This window comes from Trachypithecus francoisi, unplaced genomic scaffold, assembly GCF_009764315.1.
Source record: "Trachypithecus francoisi isolate TF-2019V2 unplaced genomic scaffold, Tfra_2.0 Lachesis_group11, whole genome shotgun sequence".
NCBI lineage: Eukaryota > Metazoa > Chordata > Mammalia > Primates > Cercopithecidae > Trachypithecus > Trachypithecus francoisi.
In genome coordinates this window covers 69,347,443-69,364,997 of record NW_022681456.1, presented here as the reverse complement: position 1 = coordinate 69,364,997, position 17,555 = coordinate 69,347,443, and the positions used below count along the sequence as shown (strand labels likewise).

Below are 17,555 nucleotides of genomic sequence, written 5' to 3'. Positions count from 1 at the left end.
GCCTCTCAAAGTACTGAGATTAAAGGCGTGAACCATTGCCCCTGGCCCAAATCACCTGTTTTTCTGATAGTAATCTGGCAATTCTATGAGTGCCTAACATTGTTTTCTATGTGGTCTTCAGAATTGCTAAGATATGAGGCAACCTGTAAGCTCTGGGGTTGGCAAATTATGACCTACTTGTTTTTGAAAATAAAATTGTATTGGAACACAGTCACACACTTATCTATTGTCTATGGCTACTTTTGTGTTACAACAGCAAAGGTAAATAGCTCTGATAGTGACCACAGAGCCTGGCAGCCTAAAATACTGGCCGTCTATCCCTTTAAGAAGTTTGCTGACCCTGTAAGAAGTCATTCCTCATCTAGAGCAATGGATCACATGGCAAACCACCTTTGAAGGTGAGCTGAGTCTGTTTCAAAGCCAGCCAAGATAAGACTTTTTCTCCAAAGCTGTAAATCCACAAAGATTTATCAGGAAATATTTTCTACATGGTACTTCATTCAGGGGTTATCAATCAGTAGGGGCCATGTATGTAAGAGCTACACAGATAGAGACTATAGGATCTGACTAGAAAGCCCATTTCCAGTACTAGGTGAGTGATTAAAACAAACTGCATCAGAAGAAAGCATCTTGTCAAAATTACTATTTGTGAACTAAAACAAAGGACACATTCCCACTAGAACAGAAATAAGTTTTAATTCATTGAAAAGTGCAGCAGTGAACAGGGTCCTTTTAAAGGGCACTTTCTAAGTAAGTCAAATGACTGAAATGACACAGAGCAAGGGCAGAATAGGAACAGAGGATGCAAACACAGGAAGTTACAAAATTCAGTGGGAACTCAGTGGTGATAAAACTCAAGAACCTAACTCTACCCATCTAATTCCATTGGTGGATCAGCTGAAATAACTTTTGCTTTCTTTAATAGGAATCCTGGGACAACTTTCCTTTAAAAAAGCACTAAACCTTAGTTTAGACACTTAATAAGTTTAAGAACACTTCTCACAGAATAAGGTAAAACTTCCATGGCTATCATGGCTATTTTGTACAAGAGCCCTAGTGTTGTCAATTACAATGTGTTTGTGGGCCAGGCACAGTGGCTCACACCTGTAGTCCCAGCACTTTGGGAGGTCGAGGCGGGTGAATCGCCTGAGGTCAGGAGTTCAATCAGCCTGGCCAACATGGTGAAACCCAGTCTCTACTAAAGTTACAAAAATCAGCCAGGCATGGTGGCGGGCACCTATAATCTCAGCTACTTGGGACGCTGAGGCAGGAGAATTGCTGGAACCCAGGAGGTGGAAATTGCAGTGAAGCGAGATCATGCCATTGCACTCCAGCCCGGGTGACAACAGCGAGACTACATCTAAAAAAACAAAAAGAGTGTCTGCAACAGCACCGTTTGTCAAATCCAAAGATGCTCAAAAGGTGTTCCCTACTTTGCGTGAGAGGGAGAGCTTTGTAACAGGAAATCGTATAAGGCAAACTCTCTATTCATTCCTAAGGCCTCTGTTCATTCCTAATGTTTATATGGTTCTCTATTCTGAAGGGCACCAATATGGACTTCACCTTCTTAACATGGAAAATCAAAATCTAAATGAATACAATTAAAAGGAGGAGGCAAGCTTCTTGCAGTGGGTCCCTAAAACATTATGAAAACATCAGTGCATTGTGTAGTCTGTTACGCTATCAACTGAGGTCTCTTTATGAAAGATTTTAGCACAGATTCAGAATGGAGCCAGTCCAAGAAAAAAAGCAGAATTGAAAGCTACTTGAAGGTTAGACAGGAAATATACCAAAAAGAGAAGAGCGTAGAGACAGGGCCGCACCACACCCCACCAGGCAAGCACACCCACTGAACTGAGCGTAAGAGTGGTGTGGCAGAGGTGCCGTCAGCAGCTGACTATGTCACTCTTATGAGTTCTGCTCTTAGAAACCAGCATAAAACTGAATAATCTGCAAATAACCAGCAAAAAACTGAATGACATCACAGTCCAAGACCTGGTAAGAGTTGGTTTCTTTTTATTTGGAAATAACTATAGTCAACTTTCATTAATGTGGAAGTTGACTGATAATGTTAAGAATCAAAGTGAAAAAGAAAGCCGATACCCATATTCAACAATGTAGTTCGCTTTTAGTTACAACATTTTTTGAATTTCCTCTTCTAAAACATTCACAGCAGAAGTGTCCATTTCACTTGCCTATTTCACCTCTAGATACCACCTCAGTTGCTGGGATCATGTGAGGTAAAGGAATAAATCCAATGGCTATTAGCCCAATATGACTATCTGCAATTCTGATAGAAAAGCTACTTTCAGCCATGTCTTACAAAGTGCTTAAAGCTGGATAGAAGACTTTAAATATAGCTAAAATCGCTTATTGCCTGAGTTGAACAAGTTATAAACCACAGCTCTTCCTCCTCCCCTGCTGTCTCACCACCAATTAGCCTTCTTGTGAAGAAAACATTAGAAATGGAACTGGTTTTTAAGTCAAGAAACATAAAAATTTAGGTGTTCTCAACCAAGCGTGGTGGCTCATGCCTGTAATCCCAGCACTCTGGGAGGCCAATGTGGGTGGATCACAAGGTCAGGAGTTCAAGACCAGCCTGGCCAACATGGTGAAACTCCATCTCTACTAAAAATACAAAAAATTAGCCAGGCATAGTGGTGCGTGCCTATAATCCCAGCTACTCAGGAGGCTGAGGCAGAATTGCTTGAACCCAGGAGGCAAAGGTTTCAGTGAGCTGAGATCATGCCATTGCACTCCAGCCTGGGTGACATAGCAAGACTCTGTCACCCCCCGCCAAAAATAAAAAAATTTACATATTCTCAACAGTGAAGAAACCTGAATAGATTTGATTTTGACAGGGGGAATACTGATAATTAACAATACTCCAAAACTCAGGAAGAACCCATCTAAAAGGGGAGAAGGTAGGGTAAAGTAGTTGATACTTTGCACCAACTGTAAGAAAATTTTCCATCTTGAAACAAATGAAGAGAAAGGCAGAAAAATGCAGATTAGAGCCAACGACTTCATGCATGGAACTGAAATTCAAGCTCCCTGCTGGACAGGCACTTCCTTCCTTTATCCCCGGTACAGTCCTTCCACCTGTCTGTTCAAGAGCCCTGTCTTCAGAACACCCTATAAGAGACAACCCTCACCAACTCTTGGCAGTTCTTCTCTGCTGTTTCTAAGCCACTTTATTTTCAGATCTCAGAGGGGAGTCTCAAGAGAAGGGACCTTGCTCAATCCTTCCAGGGTTAACCAGCACTCCCTGTGGTTGGCAGCCACTGGAAAGTAGATGGCTATCACCTTCAAGAGCTATCTGGAATTGGCCTTTATCACAAGCTTACTGCTGTATTTCAGTGCAGCACCAGCCTAGAATTCCCAAAAACATGAACAGAGCTTGGGTGACATGTTTTGAATTTGCAACCTTACCACACTGTGATGAACATCATAAAAAAATGTATCTCTACTTCTCTATCACAATGGTACTTGTTCTTACTCAGATGATTCAGCTCTGATGGTTACTCTTCAAGCCATGTGAGGTTAGTATTTTTGATAGTGAAGTGCTCAATCTGAAATGCTACACAGGTCCTTTGATTTTAGGTCAAGCTTATATATCAAAAGGTGTATCTCTCTGTGTGTGTGTGTGTGTCTGTGTGTGTCTGTGTGTGTGTCTGTGTGTCCTAAAGTACTGCCATTTATCTGAATGGATTTACAAATTCAGACTTTAACCACATGAGGAATAATCAAGAACTGTGGCCCCAGGACAAAAAGAATATGGTGAGAACAAAGACCTCAGGAGTGTCCTTATCAGCTGAAGGAAGAGACCAGAGACAGCCACTCCTGACACATGGGCAGAGTTCACAGTTTAACACATTGCACGAGGAAGTCAGCCGATTGGGCTGCTTTTTCAAACAGGACTTAAAGCCAGTCCAGAAACTCTTCCAGGTGTGGTCTTGAAGACTAGCTACAGACACCTACTACAATCACTTCATCAGAAAGAGGCGTGCAGGGATCCATCTGCAGAGGCTGTGTGAGGTTGCTACAGAAGATGTTTGGAAAATCTTCGTGTCCTGACACTGCCGCGATTGCTGAACATGAGGCGGGGGTCAAACCTGTATCTGGGGAGGAAAAACCAAATGTAACATTAGCTCTCGCTAGTTTCTCACCCAGAATATGATTCAGTGGAAAGGACAGCACGAATTGGTGTAAAAGAAACAAATCACCAGAAGGGACTCTAGTGAGAAAGTCTATGGTACAAAACATGAGCCCTGGACAGTTCCCAACATTTACATCACCAGTCAGCACACACAAAGTCACACAGTGCAAGTCAAGAGGAGAAAAACAAGTAGGTTAATCCTGAAAGGTGTCAGAAAGCAGCAAGATTTGAGATTTTTTTCTTTTGAGGGAGTAGAGGTGGATCAATTGTTGCATTATTATAGTGCTTGTGTTCAAGTCACCCTTATTTTATTTAGTAATGGTTCCAAACCACAAGAGTAGTGGTGCTGCCAATTCAGAAATGCCAAAGAGAAGCCATAAAGTGATTCCCTTAAGTGAAAAAGTGAATGCTCTTGACTTAATAAGGAAAGAAAAAATCGTACAGTGAGACTGCTAAAACCTACAGCAGAGTCACCATAAGCATGAGTCATTTTTGGTGGGAGGGCTGTCAGGGGGACAGAGTCACAGTCTGTCGCCCAGGCTGGAGTGCAGTGGCACAGTCTCAGCTCACTGCAACCTCCACCTCTCAGGCTCAAGTGATTCTCCCGCCTTAGCCTCCTGAGTAGCTAGGAACATAGGCATGGCCACACCTGGCTAATTTTTGTGTTGTTTTTTTTCTGTAGAGACAGTTTCACCATGTTGCCCAGGCTGGTCTAGAACTCCTGGGCTCATGTGATCTGCATGCCTTGGTCTCCCGAAGTGCTGGGATTACAAATGTGAGCCACTGCTCCCAGCCAAGAATGAATCTTCTATCTGTGAAATCATGAAGAAGGAAAAAAGAATTCTAGTTTTGCTGCCACACCTTAAACTGCAAAAGTTAGGGCCACGGTGCATGACAAAAGCTTAGTTAAGATAGAAAAGGCATAAAATTTGATGGTAGAAGACATTAATGGAAACATCTTCTGACTGATGGCAACTGGGCCTGGCACTATCCTTGCGGCTTCATGCAGCCACTGTGGGTTCTGGAGTAGATCCTCTGTGGATAAGGGGGAGACTACTGCATTTTAGAACAGCAATTGACCAATATTTTTTGTAAAGGGCCAGACAATACATATTTTAGGGTATGGGAGCCATACAGTCTCTGTCCCAAATATTCTCCTTTGCTGCTGAAGCACACAAGCAGCCAAAACCAGGTAAAAGAATGTGTGAGGCTGTGTTCCAGCAGGTGGGGCTAGATTGGGCTCACAACATCTGATGACCCCATCTTGGAGGACTCAACAGGCCCAAATGTTTGATAGGAAAGGAATAATCAGGGCTAAGGTATTTAACACAGAAAATCAGGTTAAGTTTCAGTCGTCCAGGCTAACATCAGCAAAGCCAGCGTCTAGAACTTTAGTTATAAACTTCTAAAATGGGAGGAAGACAATTTGTTGCAGTTAAAAACCAAACAAAACTTGCTTAGGAAATAATGTATTCACTTCCTTATAGGGTGACCCTTGGGCAAATCACAACTGCAAGCTCAATTTCCGCAATTGAAATTTACTTTTTGGGCTCTAAGGGCTGTATGGAAATTCTATGAATTCTAACACTTAGAGCCAGATGTTCAGAAGAAACAGACAGCTGGCTGCATCTACCTTACATTGGCCAACCAGCCAGGCAGGTCCATGTCCTAGCAGTGGTGTGGTCAGGGACTGTTTGGCCACACATCATAATCCAAGAGGTCCAGTTCCTTGACCTTTCATTTAAGATTTAGTCAGATGCTGGCTTTAAGTTCACAGAGTCAGCCAGAGAGTATATGGTTAAAAAGCATTAACTGCTATTGACATCTAACTTAATTTGGTTTAAAAGAACATTCTGAGCTAAGTAACTGTTGGAAATTGCAAAGTCAGCACATGTAAACTGGAAGTCTTGTGCTTTTATTTTCGGGACTGGACTTCCTATTTCAGGTAAGTAGTACCAAGCTAGGATCTATTTCACTAACTTAGAGGAAAGACCAAAGTGGGGTGGTCAAAATCCATGACCATTCTTATTGTATTAATGGGATTATCCATATAAAAACAGTTATTTCGTTTAAGTGATATAAAATAATGATAAGTATTATCTCCTTATATTGTTATTTGGTTTTAGTTTACTGGTGTCCCTGCCACTTTGGCATTATATACATTATTTAAAAGCAAACAATGAATAGTCTATCATCAAGTTTTTCTACTCATTCACATTCATTTGTCTCTAATTTGGACTAAAGATAAAATTTAGTACAAAGATGGCTAAAAAATTAAGTGATAACTTTCCATCAACTTAGGACATCATTCTTCCCTCTCCTACAGTCTGAAGGTAAGAACTAAAATATTCCTTTCCCAGGGAAAGTTTGATTTTTAAACTTCATGATCTTCAAGGAAAAGATAAATAACAAGCTTCCTCCCACCAGCAGCTCCATGCATGGTGTACTGACACCCAGTGTTACTGCTGAAAAGTTACTAAGAGGGACAGTGTGGGGAACAAATCTGACTTAACAGGTGATAGCTAAACATCCTTTATACCTCCATATCGTGCAGTGGGCTTATATATTTCAACACCTGAGTTTACGCCTTCTATTTTCATTGTGTGTTTAATATCTTAAATTCACCAGCAAACATTCAAGTTTCTGTAGTAGGGGTTTCTGAGAAATGAAATGAAGGCATATACTCTCAGAAGCTCTAGGGAACAGGGCAGCAGTGGGTCGCAGCTTACTTAAAGAAGCCCCAAGTGTCACCAGTGCAATCAAGTAGTACCATGACAATAATCACAGCAGGAAGAGAAGAGCCCCATGTCTGGTGGGGAACAGGGCTATACCTCTGGCTAAAGCACCAACTGGCAGTGCAGAACAAAAGTTTCAAAAGCTTATTTTCCCAGCACAACAGGCTGGTGCACTAAGAACACAGTATTCCCTCCAAAGCAGAAGAATCATCATCTCACAGCAAAAAGGGCTCCTTGTGCCTTCAAGAACAGCATGACTACTAGAAAAAACTTGGCCAAGTAAATGAAGAGAAAGGAAACTTACCTGGGGTCAAAAACCCCTGGAGTGCGACAGGTCGGCCCAGAACAGGACTGTAACATCATTAACCGATAGTTCATCTTTCCTAAAAGCTCTGGGTCTATGCTTTTAGCAATGTTAGTGATTTGGTCTGGGTCTGCAGTCAGATTATAGACTTCTACAAACACCTAGAGGACACGAAAGAATGGAGGAAAGAAAAGAGCAAGGGTTAGCTGTGAAGAAATACTCTTAATGTGATTTATTTCTAAATGGGAAGGGAGGAGGTAGATAAAAAAAATCAAGGCCCTGGAGACTCTCAATCTGGTCTCGAGATCCTCAAAGAGCTCACTGCTTCCTTGAGATGAGGGAGCATCTGTTCTGGGGGTTCAGTTGCTTCGGGTCTCCAGCCACACAGCCTGTGCCTTCAGGCAGAGGCAAGAAGGGGTATGGGGAAGAAATGCATTATCTTCTGTAATTAAAACAGAACAGAAGGCAGGAGCTTCCAATGGCAAGGTCTCAGAAACAAGACTTGGCAATAAAGTTACTAAAGCAAGAGCGAACATTTAAAGGTGATTTTTGTCCTAGAACTGTGAAGTTCAAATGAGAATGGATATGAAAGTACTCTTGCCGGCCGGGCGCGGTGGCTCAAGCCTGTAATCCCAGCACTTTGGGAGGCCGAGGCGGGCGGATCACGAGGTCAGGAGATCGAGACCCTCCTGGCTAACACGGTGAACCCCGTCTCTACTAAAAATACAAAAAACTAGCCGGGCGCGGTGGCAGGCGCCTGTAGTCCAGCTACTCGGAGGCTGAGGCGGGAGAATTGCGGGAACCTGGGAGGCGGAGCTTGCAGTGAGCCGAGATCGCGCCACTGCACTCCAGCCTGGGCGACACAGCGAGACTCCGTCTCAAAAAAAAAAAAAAAAAAAAAAAAAAAAAAGAAAGTACTCTTGCCTGTATTATACAAATGTTAAGTTTTCCTATTTTAAAAAGTAGTTGTGGATATACTGGGGAAGGACACAGTACTAATTATTATTTCTAAAATAAGACAGGTCAACGCAGTACTTTTCCCTCTATAATCTGTATGCTGTTCTCCAAATTGGAGTCAAATGTTAGGCTAGAAAGATGGTAGGTAATTTTGCCTATAATGGCTTTAGGTAGCTGCCCTCACACTATCACTTATAAAGTAGTGATGGAACTGATAAACATCATGGGGGAGCAGGGAACAGGAACTGAGTTTGAGGGAAGCTCTCTTGCTTGTCCAAAGTGCTTATCAGCTGCAAATGGAGTGGAGAATGAGTCCATTTCTGAGAAACACAGATGGGCATCTGTTCCAGATGGTCAGATAAGGGTTGCCAGATGGGGCAGGTAAGCATAGGCTGATAAACAGTAAGAAACCACAAGGGACTAGAGTCCATGGGATCCTTCAGATAAATCCACACCAAACTGTGCTGGCCAAAAACCACCTTCTTCCATGGATGGACTCCTGGGCCTGACCCCTACTCTAATCTACTGGAGCAGCAGTGGATTATGCTGTGGTGGGAACAGGAGTTTCTGAATACACGAGGTGCTGGTAAGCTTTCTAGGAAAGGCTCCAACTCAAGTGAAGTTGGCTTCACTTGAAAGTGAAAGTTCTTTCACCCCAAACTACCAGGGAAGCTAACAGACAAAGCATTTATCATTCTGAAAACATGAACTGTGCATTTAAAGTGTGTATTTGGGTGGTGGTAGGAGTGGAGAGAACTCCATTCAGAAAGATTAGTTAGAGAAGTGAGACATGGCCTTACAACGGAAGGAAACCTAAAGTGAAGCACAGATAAGAAACACAACCTCTTCCCTAGGGAGCAGCCTTGGAACTGCTATCTTATGCCACCAAGTCCAGCCAACAAAGCACCAGCAAGAAAGCAGTGGGGAAGTGCAGGCAGAAGTCCCTCTTACCTCCTGGTCATCAAACTCGCAATATTGCAAATTCCACAACGCGGACATTGTCCTCACACAGGCATAGGTATTGTTATAAGCATCTTCACATACACAGTCTGGGAAACATTGCTGTAGGGATATTTCAAAATTTAAATGAAGACAGTTGTTCCATAGTAACAAATACCTAGTTGCCTAGAAGGGCAATCAGCTTGGCTCATGCCAGACATGCAATTTGACAGCAATTAGAAAACCTTCCATGGAGAAGCCAGTAACTCAAAAATAGATGTGAGGCTTTGTTCCTTTGGCTAACTTGATCAAGGTATATGGGTTGTTCCATTTGTAGACTGTTGCCATCCTTGTCTGCTAAACTCTTGACAAGAATTACTTATAATGGGCACCTGTAAAATGTATGGGTTGGCAAGAAGAAATCAACTCAAGTGACTTTTTTTTTTTTTTTTTCTGAGATAAGAGTCTCGCTCCCATCGTGCAGGCTGAAGTGCAATGGTGCGATCTCGGCTCACTGCAACCTCTACCTCCTGGGTTCAAGTGATTCTCCTGCCTCAGCCTCCTGAGAAGCACAGGCATGCACCACTACACCCGGCTAATTTTTGTATTTGTAGTAGAGATGGGGTTTTGGCATGTTGGCCAGGCTGGTCTCGAACTCCTGACCTCAGATGATCCACCTGCCTTGGCCTCCCAAAGTGCTAGGATTACCAGGCGTGATCCACAGCACCCGGCCCAAATGACTCATTTCTAAGAGCTACTAGGAACTATCACCCTAAAAAGTTGGAGGAGAAGGCTAAAATGAGTTTTGTGGAATCATTTGCAGGTAAGTTATTTATGAGTGTTTTTATCACCAAGTACAACTTAAATCTAACTTCCGTCTACCATATGATGTGTTATTGCACTTTTGGTTGGTTCATTACACTGTAACACTTTGGTGTTAGAAGAATCAATCAACTCCAAATGGAAGCCGATTTTTCCCTTCTCCAAAGTGAGACCAACATGGCTGTTCCCCTTTTTGTGACCTGGCTGGCTGCCGCCAATGTGAGGCACTCATAATGGCATGGTTACAGGCAGGAACTACATCTCTCTACTTCATGCCTCAGTAACATCCCTAATTAAAAAAACTGGTAATGTTATTGGGAGGGGTAGAAAAACAGGGAAGAGGAATTGATAAGAACATGGGTGGATACATGCACTTGCTACATAAATTGGAAGAATTAACAGTGCACATTCTGATGACAGGTCGGCAGCATCATTTCCAAGATCACTGGATTTACCTTTGTCCATCTACTAACCACTCACAGTCAGTGAGAAATGAAGAGGACTCAGATGAAAGATTTCAATACTTGACACATGGAAACCAGCACCTTGCCACGTTATCAGTGAGAAATCTGTCTAAGTCGATTCAAGCTATTACTCACAGATACGCCAGGACTCAGGGAAGGGCATGTTGGGTCAGTGACGTTACGGCCTTCTCCTTGGTATTCCACCAGGACATCTGATCGCCAGGTCAAGTTACTGGCACCTCTCTAGATAAAAGAGCAAGTGGAGTTTCTGTGAGGCACATAGACTATGATAAAGATCACAAAGTAATTGACTTCTAAAGGGGACTTGGGAGTCAAAAGTAATCGGACTGTTCATTCAGTAACTGAAGGGAATGACTAAAACAGGTGCACATGAAAGCTACTGAGCAGCATGTTTGGTACTTAAGGGCCTTTTCAAGTGATGGTCAAATGCTTTGAAAATTTAATAGTTCCTTTCCAAGGCTACTTCCATGAATCAGGTCAGCAATGGAACCTGACAAGGTAACTAAGCAAGAATCAAAGTTACAGTGCAAGTTGCTGAAAGTCCAGACTAGAATAAATAATACTATCATATGCTCTATGTAAGAACTGTTTTAAGCTCAGACTAAGGAACTTATAACCTAATAGAAACAAGGACAATAAAGAAATATTCCGCAGACTTGTGTGCAAAGGACTGTAACAGGTTCAAAGCACCTCTTGGTCAGAATGAAAGTATAGTACATTAACTCACTCTTCAATGTACATTCATGGTGTGGAAGGAAAGAAGTGGCAGCATTTGAAAGGAGCAAGTTTAAGACACAAATGGTGAAAGGAGAAAGAATCTAGGAATAGGAGCAAGTTTTAGATTCAAAGAGCATGAATACAGGTTGAACACAGACCACTTAGATGTGTGGCTTCCTGAAACCCAGGTTTCAGACGAGGAAGCAGTGCACAGTGAGGGTGGAGAGGCAGGCTGGTACCACACAGGAAAAGGCCCTGAACATCATGCTGCCCAGGCTTGTCCTAGAAACAATAGGAGGTTTTTGAGCAATGAGGTAACACAATCAAGGCAGTGATTTAGAAAAGTAAGCTTAGTGGCAGAATCTAGAGACAGAATGGAGATATGCAAAGACAGGAAGACCAGGTTAGAAGCTGCTCTTAAAATGGTCAAAGTCTGGTTGGCAGCTTGGTGAAATGCAGGATTTCAGGTCCTACTCTAGCTCTAACAAGCCAAAGCCTGCATTTTAGTAAGACCTCTTGGTGATTTCCATGCATAGTAAAAATCTGAGAAGCACTGTTCTAAAAAAGTGGTCCTTAAAGTGTGGTTCCCAGGACAAGCAGCATCACCTGGAAACTTGTTACAAATGCACATTCTTAGTTCCTAACATAGGTAGACAGCAACCTGGGTTTCAGCAAGTCCCACAGGCAATTCTAGGGAATGCCTGTTTGAGAATCACTGCTCTAAAGAATGCTAAACATGGGTCAGTACAGTGGGGAATGGGTAACAGCTTGTGCAAGGCCTTGAATGCCGCAGCCACCTGAAAAGGGGGAGTTAGAGATAGGAATTATTTCCTAACTTACTGTTCTACAATGAAACTTGAACAATCCTGTGCGGCTCAGGATCTCAGAAATCATGACTCGCTGGAGACTTAAAAAGCTCAGGATGGCTGGGTGCGGTGGCTCACGGCTGTAATCCCAGCACTTTGTGAGGCCGAGGTGGGTGGATCACCTGAGGTCAGGAGTTCAAGACTAACCTGGCCAAATGGTGAAACACCGTCTCTACTAAAAAATACCAAAAAACTAGCTGGGCATGGTGGTGTACACCTGTGGTCCCAGCTACTTGGGAGGCTGAGGCAGGATAATTGCTTGAACCCAGGCGGCAGAGGTTGTGGTGAGCTGAGATCGCACCACTGTACCTCAGCCTAGGCAACAGAGCAAGACTGTCTTGGAAAATGAGAAAGAAAAAAAAAAAAAAGCTCATGCTGCCAAACCTGAGTCATGGAAGCTGGAAGGTGGAATTGAGTGAACTGTCAGAATAGAGTGAACTTCAAAATCCCACCCTTGAATGTCAAAGTGTCCAGGGGAGAAAAAAGCATCTGAGAAGCCTAGATCAGTGGTTCCTGAACTTTGCTGCGTATTAAAAATCACCAGGGAAACTTGAAAAATCCCAAGGGATTCTATCTCATGCCAATTAAATCAGAATCTCTAAGGGTGAGGCCCAGGCATTAGTATTTTAGTTTCCGAGTGATTCTGATGTCTGACCAAGTCTGAGACTCACGGTCTGTAGGGGTTGTTAAACTTTTTTTGTAAAAGGCCACAGAGTAAATACTTAGGCTCCTGGCTATACAGTTTCTGTCACATCTACTCAGGTAGCAGGGAAGCAGCCATCAACCATACATAAATGAATGAGTGTGGCTGTGTTCTGATATAACTTTATTTACAGAAACCAGGGTGGGCTAGATTTGGCCCACAGGTTGTAGTCTGCCAACTGCTAGTCCAGCAGAACTTGCTGGCTGACACGCTCTCGATCTCTGCTGTTCAATATGATGGCTACTGAGCACATGATGTGCGGCTATTGCAACGGAAGAACTGAATTTCATTTTTAATTTAAATAAGTAGCCACACATGGCTAATGAACTTGTTCTACTACATCAGTATTTCATCGGAATAACCTCCAAAAACAAAACATGAACAAGGAAAAGAACCAAGTCTTAAGTGGCACTTCGAGAACTGTGCAGAGAAATTATACACAGCACAATGATTTTTACCCCTAGAGTGAATCAGTGTTTTTTTCTAATTAGAAATAAACTTAATAAGGTACAAAGTATAAGACTTGTATGAAAAATTAAAAGATGTAAAATTTCCTCTAACTGATCTATAGCTTAAATGCAGTTCCAACCAAAAGCCAACGTTTTTCAGGTAATCTGAAAAGCTGATTCTGAAGTTTATGTGGAAGATAGGGGCTAGGATCCCCATGAGAACAATAAGCAGAGAGGTATGCCTATGCAAATCGAGATTTAGTTACACAGCTTTATAAGACAAAATGATATTGGCACAGGAATAGACAGATCCATGGAGCAAAAAAGACAACTGAGTATCTATGGAGCAAAAAAAAAAAAAAAAAAGAAAAAAAGAGAGAAACTGAATCTCTGATTCATACCTTACAAGAAAAGAAATTTTAGATACATCAAGGACTTGGATGTAAGAGGCAGAGCTACAAAAGTTTCAGAGGAAAATATAGGAGATAGCTTTCTGGCTTCGAAGTTTAGAAGCATCTTTATAAATATACAAAGGACACTAAACATTAAAAGAAACAATATATACATTCAATTCCTGGAGTGCAGTGGTGCGATCTCTGCTCACTACAACCTCCACCTCCTTGGCTCAAATAGTCCTGCTACCTCAGCCTTCCGAGTAGTTGGGACTACAGATGCACACCATCATGCCTGGCTAATTTTCTGCATTTTTGTAAAGACTGGGTCTTGCCATGTTGCCCAGGCTGGTCTTGAACTCCTGGACTCAAGAGATCAGCCTGCCTTGGCCTCCCAAATTGTTGGGATTACAGGCGTGAGCCATTGTACCTGGTTCCCATATCTTAATATATGGAAAAGACAAGTCATAAAAGGAGACTCTGATACACAAAAATGCAGAGGCATTTCTCAAGGGAAGAAACACAAAAAGGCACAAATGAAAAGTGATTCCCTGATCAGTAACACAATTAAAAAACAACAACAACAACAACAAAAAGGACAAAGGATCCAAATATGAACACATCTCCAAAGAAGATATACAAATGGCTGATAAACGCCGGGTGCTGTGGCACACGTCTGTAATCCCAGCACTTTGGGAGGCCAAGGTGGGCGGATCACGAGGTCAGGAGATCGAGACTAACACAGTGAAACCCCATCTCTACTAAAAATACAAAAAGAATTAGCCGGGCGTTGTGGCAGGCACCTGTGGTCCCAGCTATTCGGGGGGCTGAGTGAGGCAGGAGAATGGCGTGAACCGGGGAGGCGGAGCTTGCAGTGAGCCGAAATGGCGCCACGGCACTCCCTCCGCCTGGGCGACAGAGCAAGACTCCGCCAAAAACAACAACAACAACAACAACAAAAATGGCTGACAAACACATGATGAAATGCTAACCATCAATAGTCAGCAGGGAAATACAAATCAAAACCACAATGAGATACCACTTCACACCTACTACAATAATCACAAAGACAGATAATAGCAAGTGTTGGCTCACACCCATAATCCCAGCACTTTTGGAGGCTAAAGGGGGAGGATTTTTTTTTTTTTTCCTTAAACTCTTCTTGGAAAACATGTGAGGATCTCTTGAGCCCGGGAGTTCGAGACTAGCCTGAGCAATGTAGGAAGACCTCATTTCTGTTAAAAAAAAAAAAAAAAAAAAAAAATTTGCCAGATGTGGTAGCCAGCCACTGCAGTCCCAGCCACTGCGGAGGGGGGCTGTGGTGGGAGGATCCTCTGAGCCTGGGAGACTGAGGTTGCAGTGAGCTGTGATCAGCAACACTTCGCTCCAGCCTCGGTGATAGTGCAAGACTATCTCAAAAACAAACAAAAACATCACAACTGCATTGTTCATAATAGCCAAAGAGTGGAAACAGCCCAAATTATCTGATGAATGGATAAACAAAATGTGATACATTCACACACACAAGGTTATTTGGCACTAAAACAGAACAAGGTACTGACACACGTTACAATGATATGATCCTTGAAAACACTATGCTCAGTGAAAAAACCAGTTACAAGAGGCCACATGGTATGTAATTTCATTTATGAGAAGTTCAGAACAGACAAATCTATACAGACATAAAGTAGATTCGTGGTGGGAAAGGAAGCAACAGATCTAATCAATTCCCTGCACCACAGTTTAAACAATTCTCTACTAGACATGTGGATTTCCAGTTTTCTCCTATTAGAATGACTACTGTGTCTAGGGGTTTAGGGTAATGAAAATGCTCTTAGATGATGATGATGGTTGTGACTATACCAACAACTATTGAACTGGACACCTAAAAAACGATTTTATTTTGAGATGTAGTTTCACTCTTGTTGCCCAGGCTGGAGTGCAATGGCGCGATTTCCGCTCACTGCAACCTCCACCTCCTGGATTGAAGTGATTCTCCTGCCTCAGCCTCCCGAGTGGCTGGGATTACAGGTGCCTGCAACCATGCCCAGCTTTTTTGTATTTTTAGTAGAGACGGGTTCACCATTTTGGCCAGGATGGTCTTGAACTCCTGACCCCAGGTGATCCACCCACCTTTGGCCTCCCAAAGTGTTGGGATTACAGGCGTGAGTCACCGCGCCCAGCCAACACTTTAAATGAGTGAATTGTATGGTATGGGAATTAAGCTGTTAAAAAATAATTCACCTCATTATTAAACAAACAGATGCACAGTAAGACCAAATGCCACATTTCACTCACCAGACAGGCAGAAGTTAACTTGTCTGACTGTTTTTGACGTGTGTACTCTGAAGTGGTATGTCTTATTAAACTAACCTCCTGACAGGTTACACTGATTACACTTGTATGAAAAGTATATAAAGTACTTTCCAAATTCTCAGACTTCTAAAATCTTGGGTGTTTTAAAAATCTTTGCCAGTTCACAGATAGAGGTCTCCTTCAGTTAAGCATTTCCGTGATAAGCACTGAAGTAATCTTTTTGCATTTGTTTTGCCATTTTTAATTCTTCTACAAGTTGATTAGCCACTTTTTTTGCCCATTTTCCCACTGGGATATTAATCTTTGTTAAGAACTCATGTATTTGGACTAATGGCTTTTTACATATGCTGCCAATGTGTTCCCAACCTGTCACCTCTCTTTATTTATGGTGGGTATTCTTGGAGGAGAGCATAAGAGGGGAGGAAACAGAACTCTCAATTTCACATGTGGTCTAATTTTTTATTTTAGAAAACTCCTTCCCGCCACAAGATTTTCTGCCCCCTAAATTTAATAGTATTATTTAATGTTTAAATTTTTAAGTCTTTACACAACCCAGAATTTATTGCGGTCTTGGCTCAGGCCTGATTGAGGGCTCTACACTTACCAAAATGGGCAAAAAGGACATCCCATCCATCTGTGTCTTATTTAGGTCGTAGCCAGCAATGTCCAAAATAGTAGGACCCAAGTCAATGTTGGCAACCAGCATCTATGAGAAAGATGGAAAAACAATCTAAAAGACAGCTGGTCTCATTTTCCTTTTCTATCTATACTAAAGTTTTCTTCCCCCCACCCCACCCATGAGACAACACCATTACTATTACCTTTTATACAGCCCATGCTTTGGTCTGTTTCATAGAATCAAATATAATAACTTAAAACAAAATATAAAGTCTTATAAGGCTTATATAATAGTATATCCCCCGGGGAAGTGACATATTTATTCTACCGATTCTGTTATTGATCAAAATGTTTTTTGAAAACTCCTTTGGAACTGCTTTGAGTTTGTTGTGAATCATGAGAAAAATATTGGTCTAATTATTTTTTACAAAGTGTCTTACAACTTGATTATTCAGATTAACTAAATTTGACTTCAAATGAACTCCAGACATTTTGGAAGACCTCAAAAATGGAATGTTTGCCACCAATGAGAATTATTAGCTCTTTTTATAGCGTCTCAAAGGGACAACACTGCCAAAATATGTTTGCAACAGGCTGTGAAGGCTGCAGAAAATTTATTCCAAAAATATAGCAATACAAGATTTTTTAAGAGCAAAAAACTTAGATGTTTTTAAACATTCTAGAAACTAAAGGCATTGTCTTGTATTTATGCTTTGACTTATTTCCTTGGTTATCAGACTATTTTCCTTCTGTAGACAACGCCTCTACAGGGCCTAATCCAGAGTAGCCTAATAGAAATATAAAGGGGACCCCACATGCAATTAAAAATTGTCCAATAACCACATTAAAATAAAAACAGGTAAAACTATATTTTATTTAACCTCCTATAAAAATATCTGAATATTAATATTTCAACATGTAAACAATATTTTTTTAAAAATCAATGAGATTTAACTTTTTGTGAACCAAGTCTTTGAAATCTGGTATTTCACAATAACACATCTCCATTTGGACTATCCACATTTCAAGTGCTCAACAGCCACAAGTGGACAGTGCAGGCCTAGACAGAACGTAAGCATAGAAGTCACTTGGT

At 41.9% G+C, this 17,555-nt stretch overlaps 1 protein-coding gene across 1 annotated transcript in view; it reads right to left on the bottom strand.

Moving 5' to 3' along the window:
* Positions 1–674: 674 nt before the first annotated feature.
* GNS (glucosamine (N-acetyl)-6-sulfatase) overlaps positions 675–17,555 on the bottom strand; it is a 46,511-nt gene continuing 29,630 nt past the window's right edge. The window contains exons 10-14 of the mRNA XM_033221390.1: positions 16,449–16,550; positions 10,516–10,623; positions 9,107–9,217; positions 7,199–7,359; positions 675–4,121 (exon numbers count right to left, since the gene is read on the bottom strand). Of these exons, the coding sequence (XP_033077281.1) occupies positions 4,043–4,121; positions 7,199–7,359; positions 9,107–9,217; positions 10,516–10,623; positions 16,449–16,550 (561 nt within the window). The 3' untranslated portion in view covers positions 675–4,042. The remainder of the gene's footprint in view (positions 4,122–7,198; positions 7,360–9,106; positions 9,218–10,515; positions 10,624–16,448; positions 16,551–17,555) is intronic.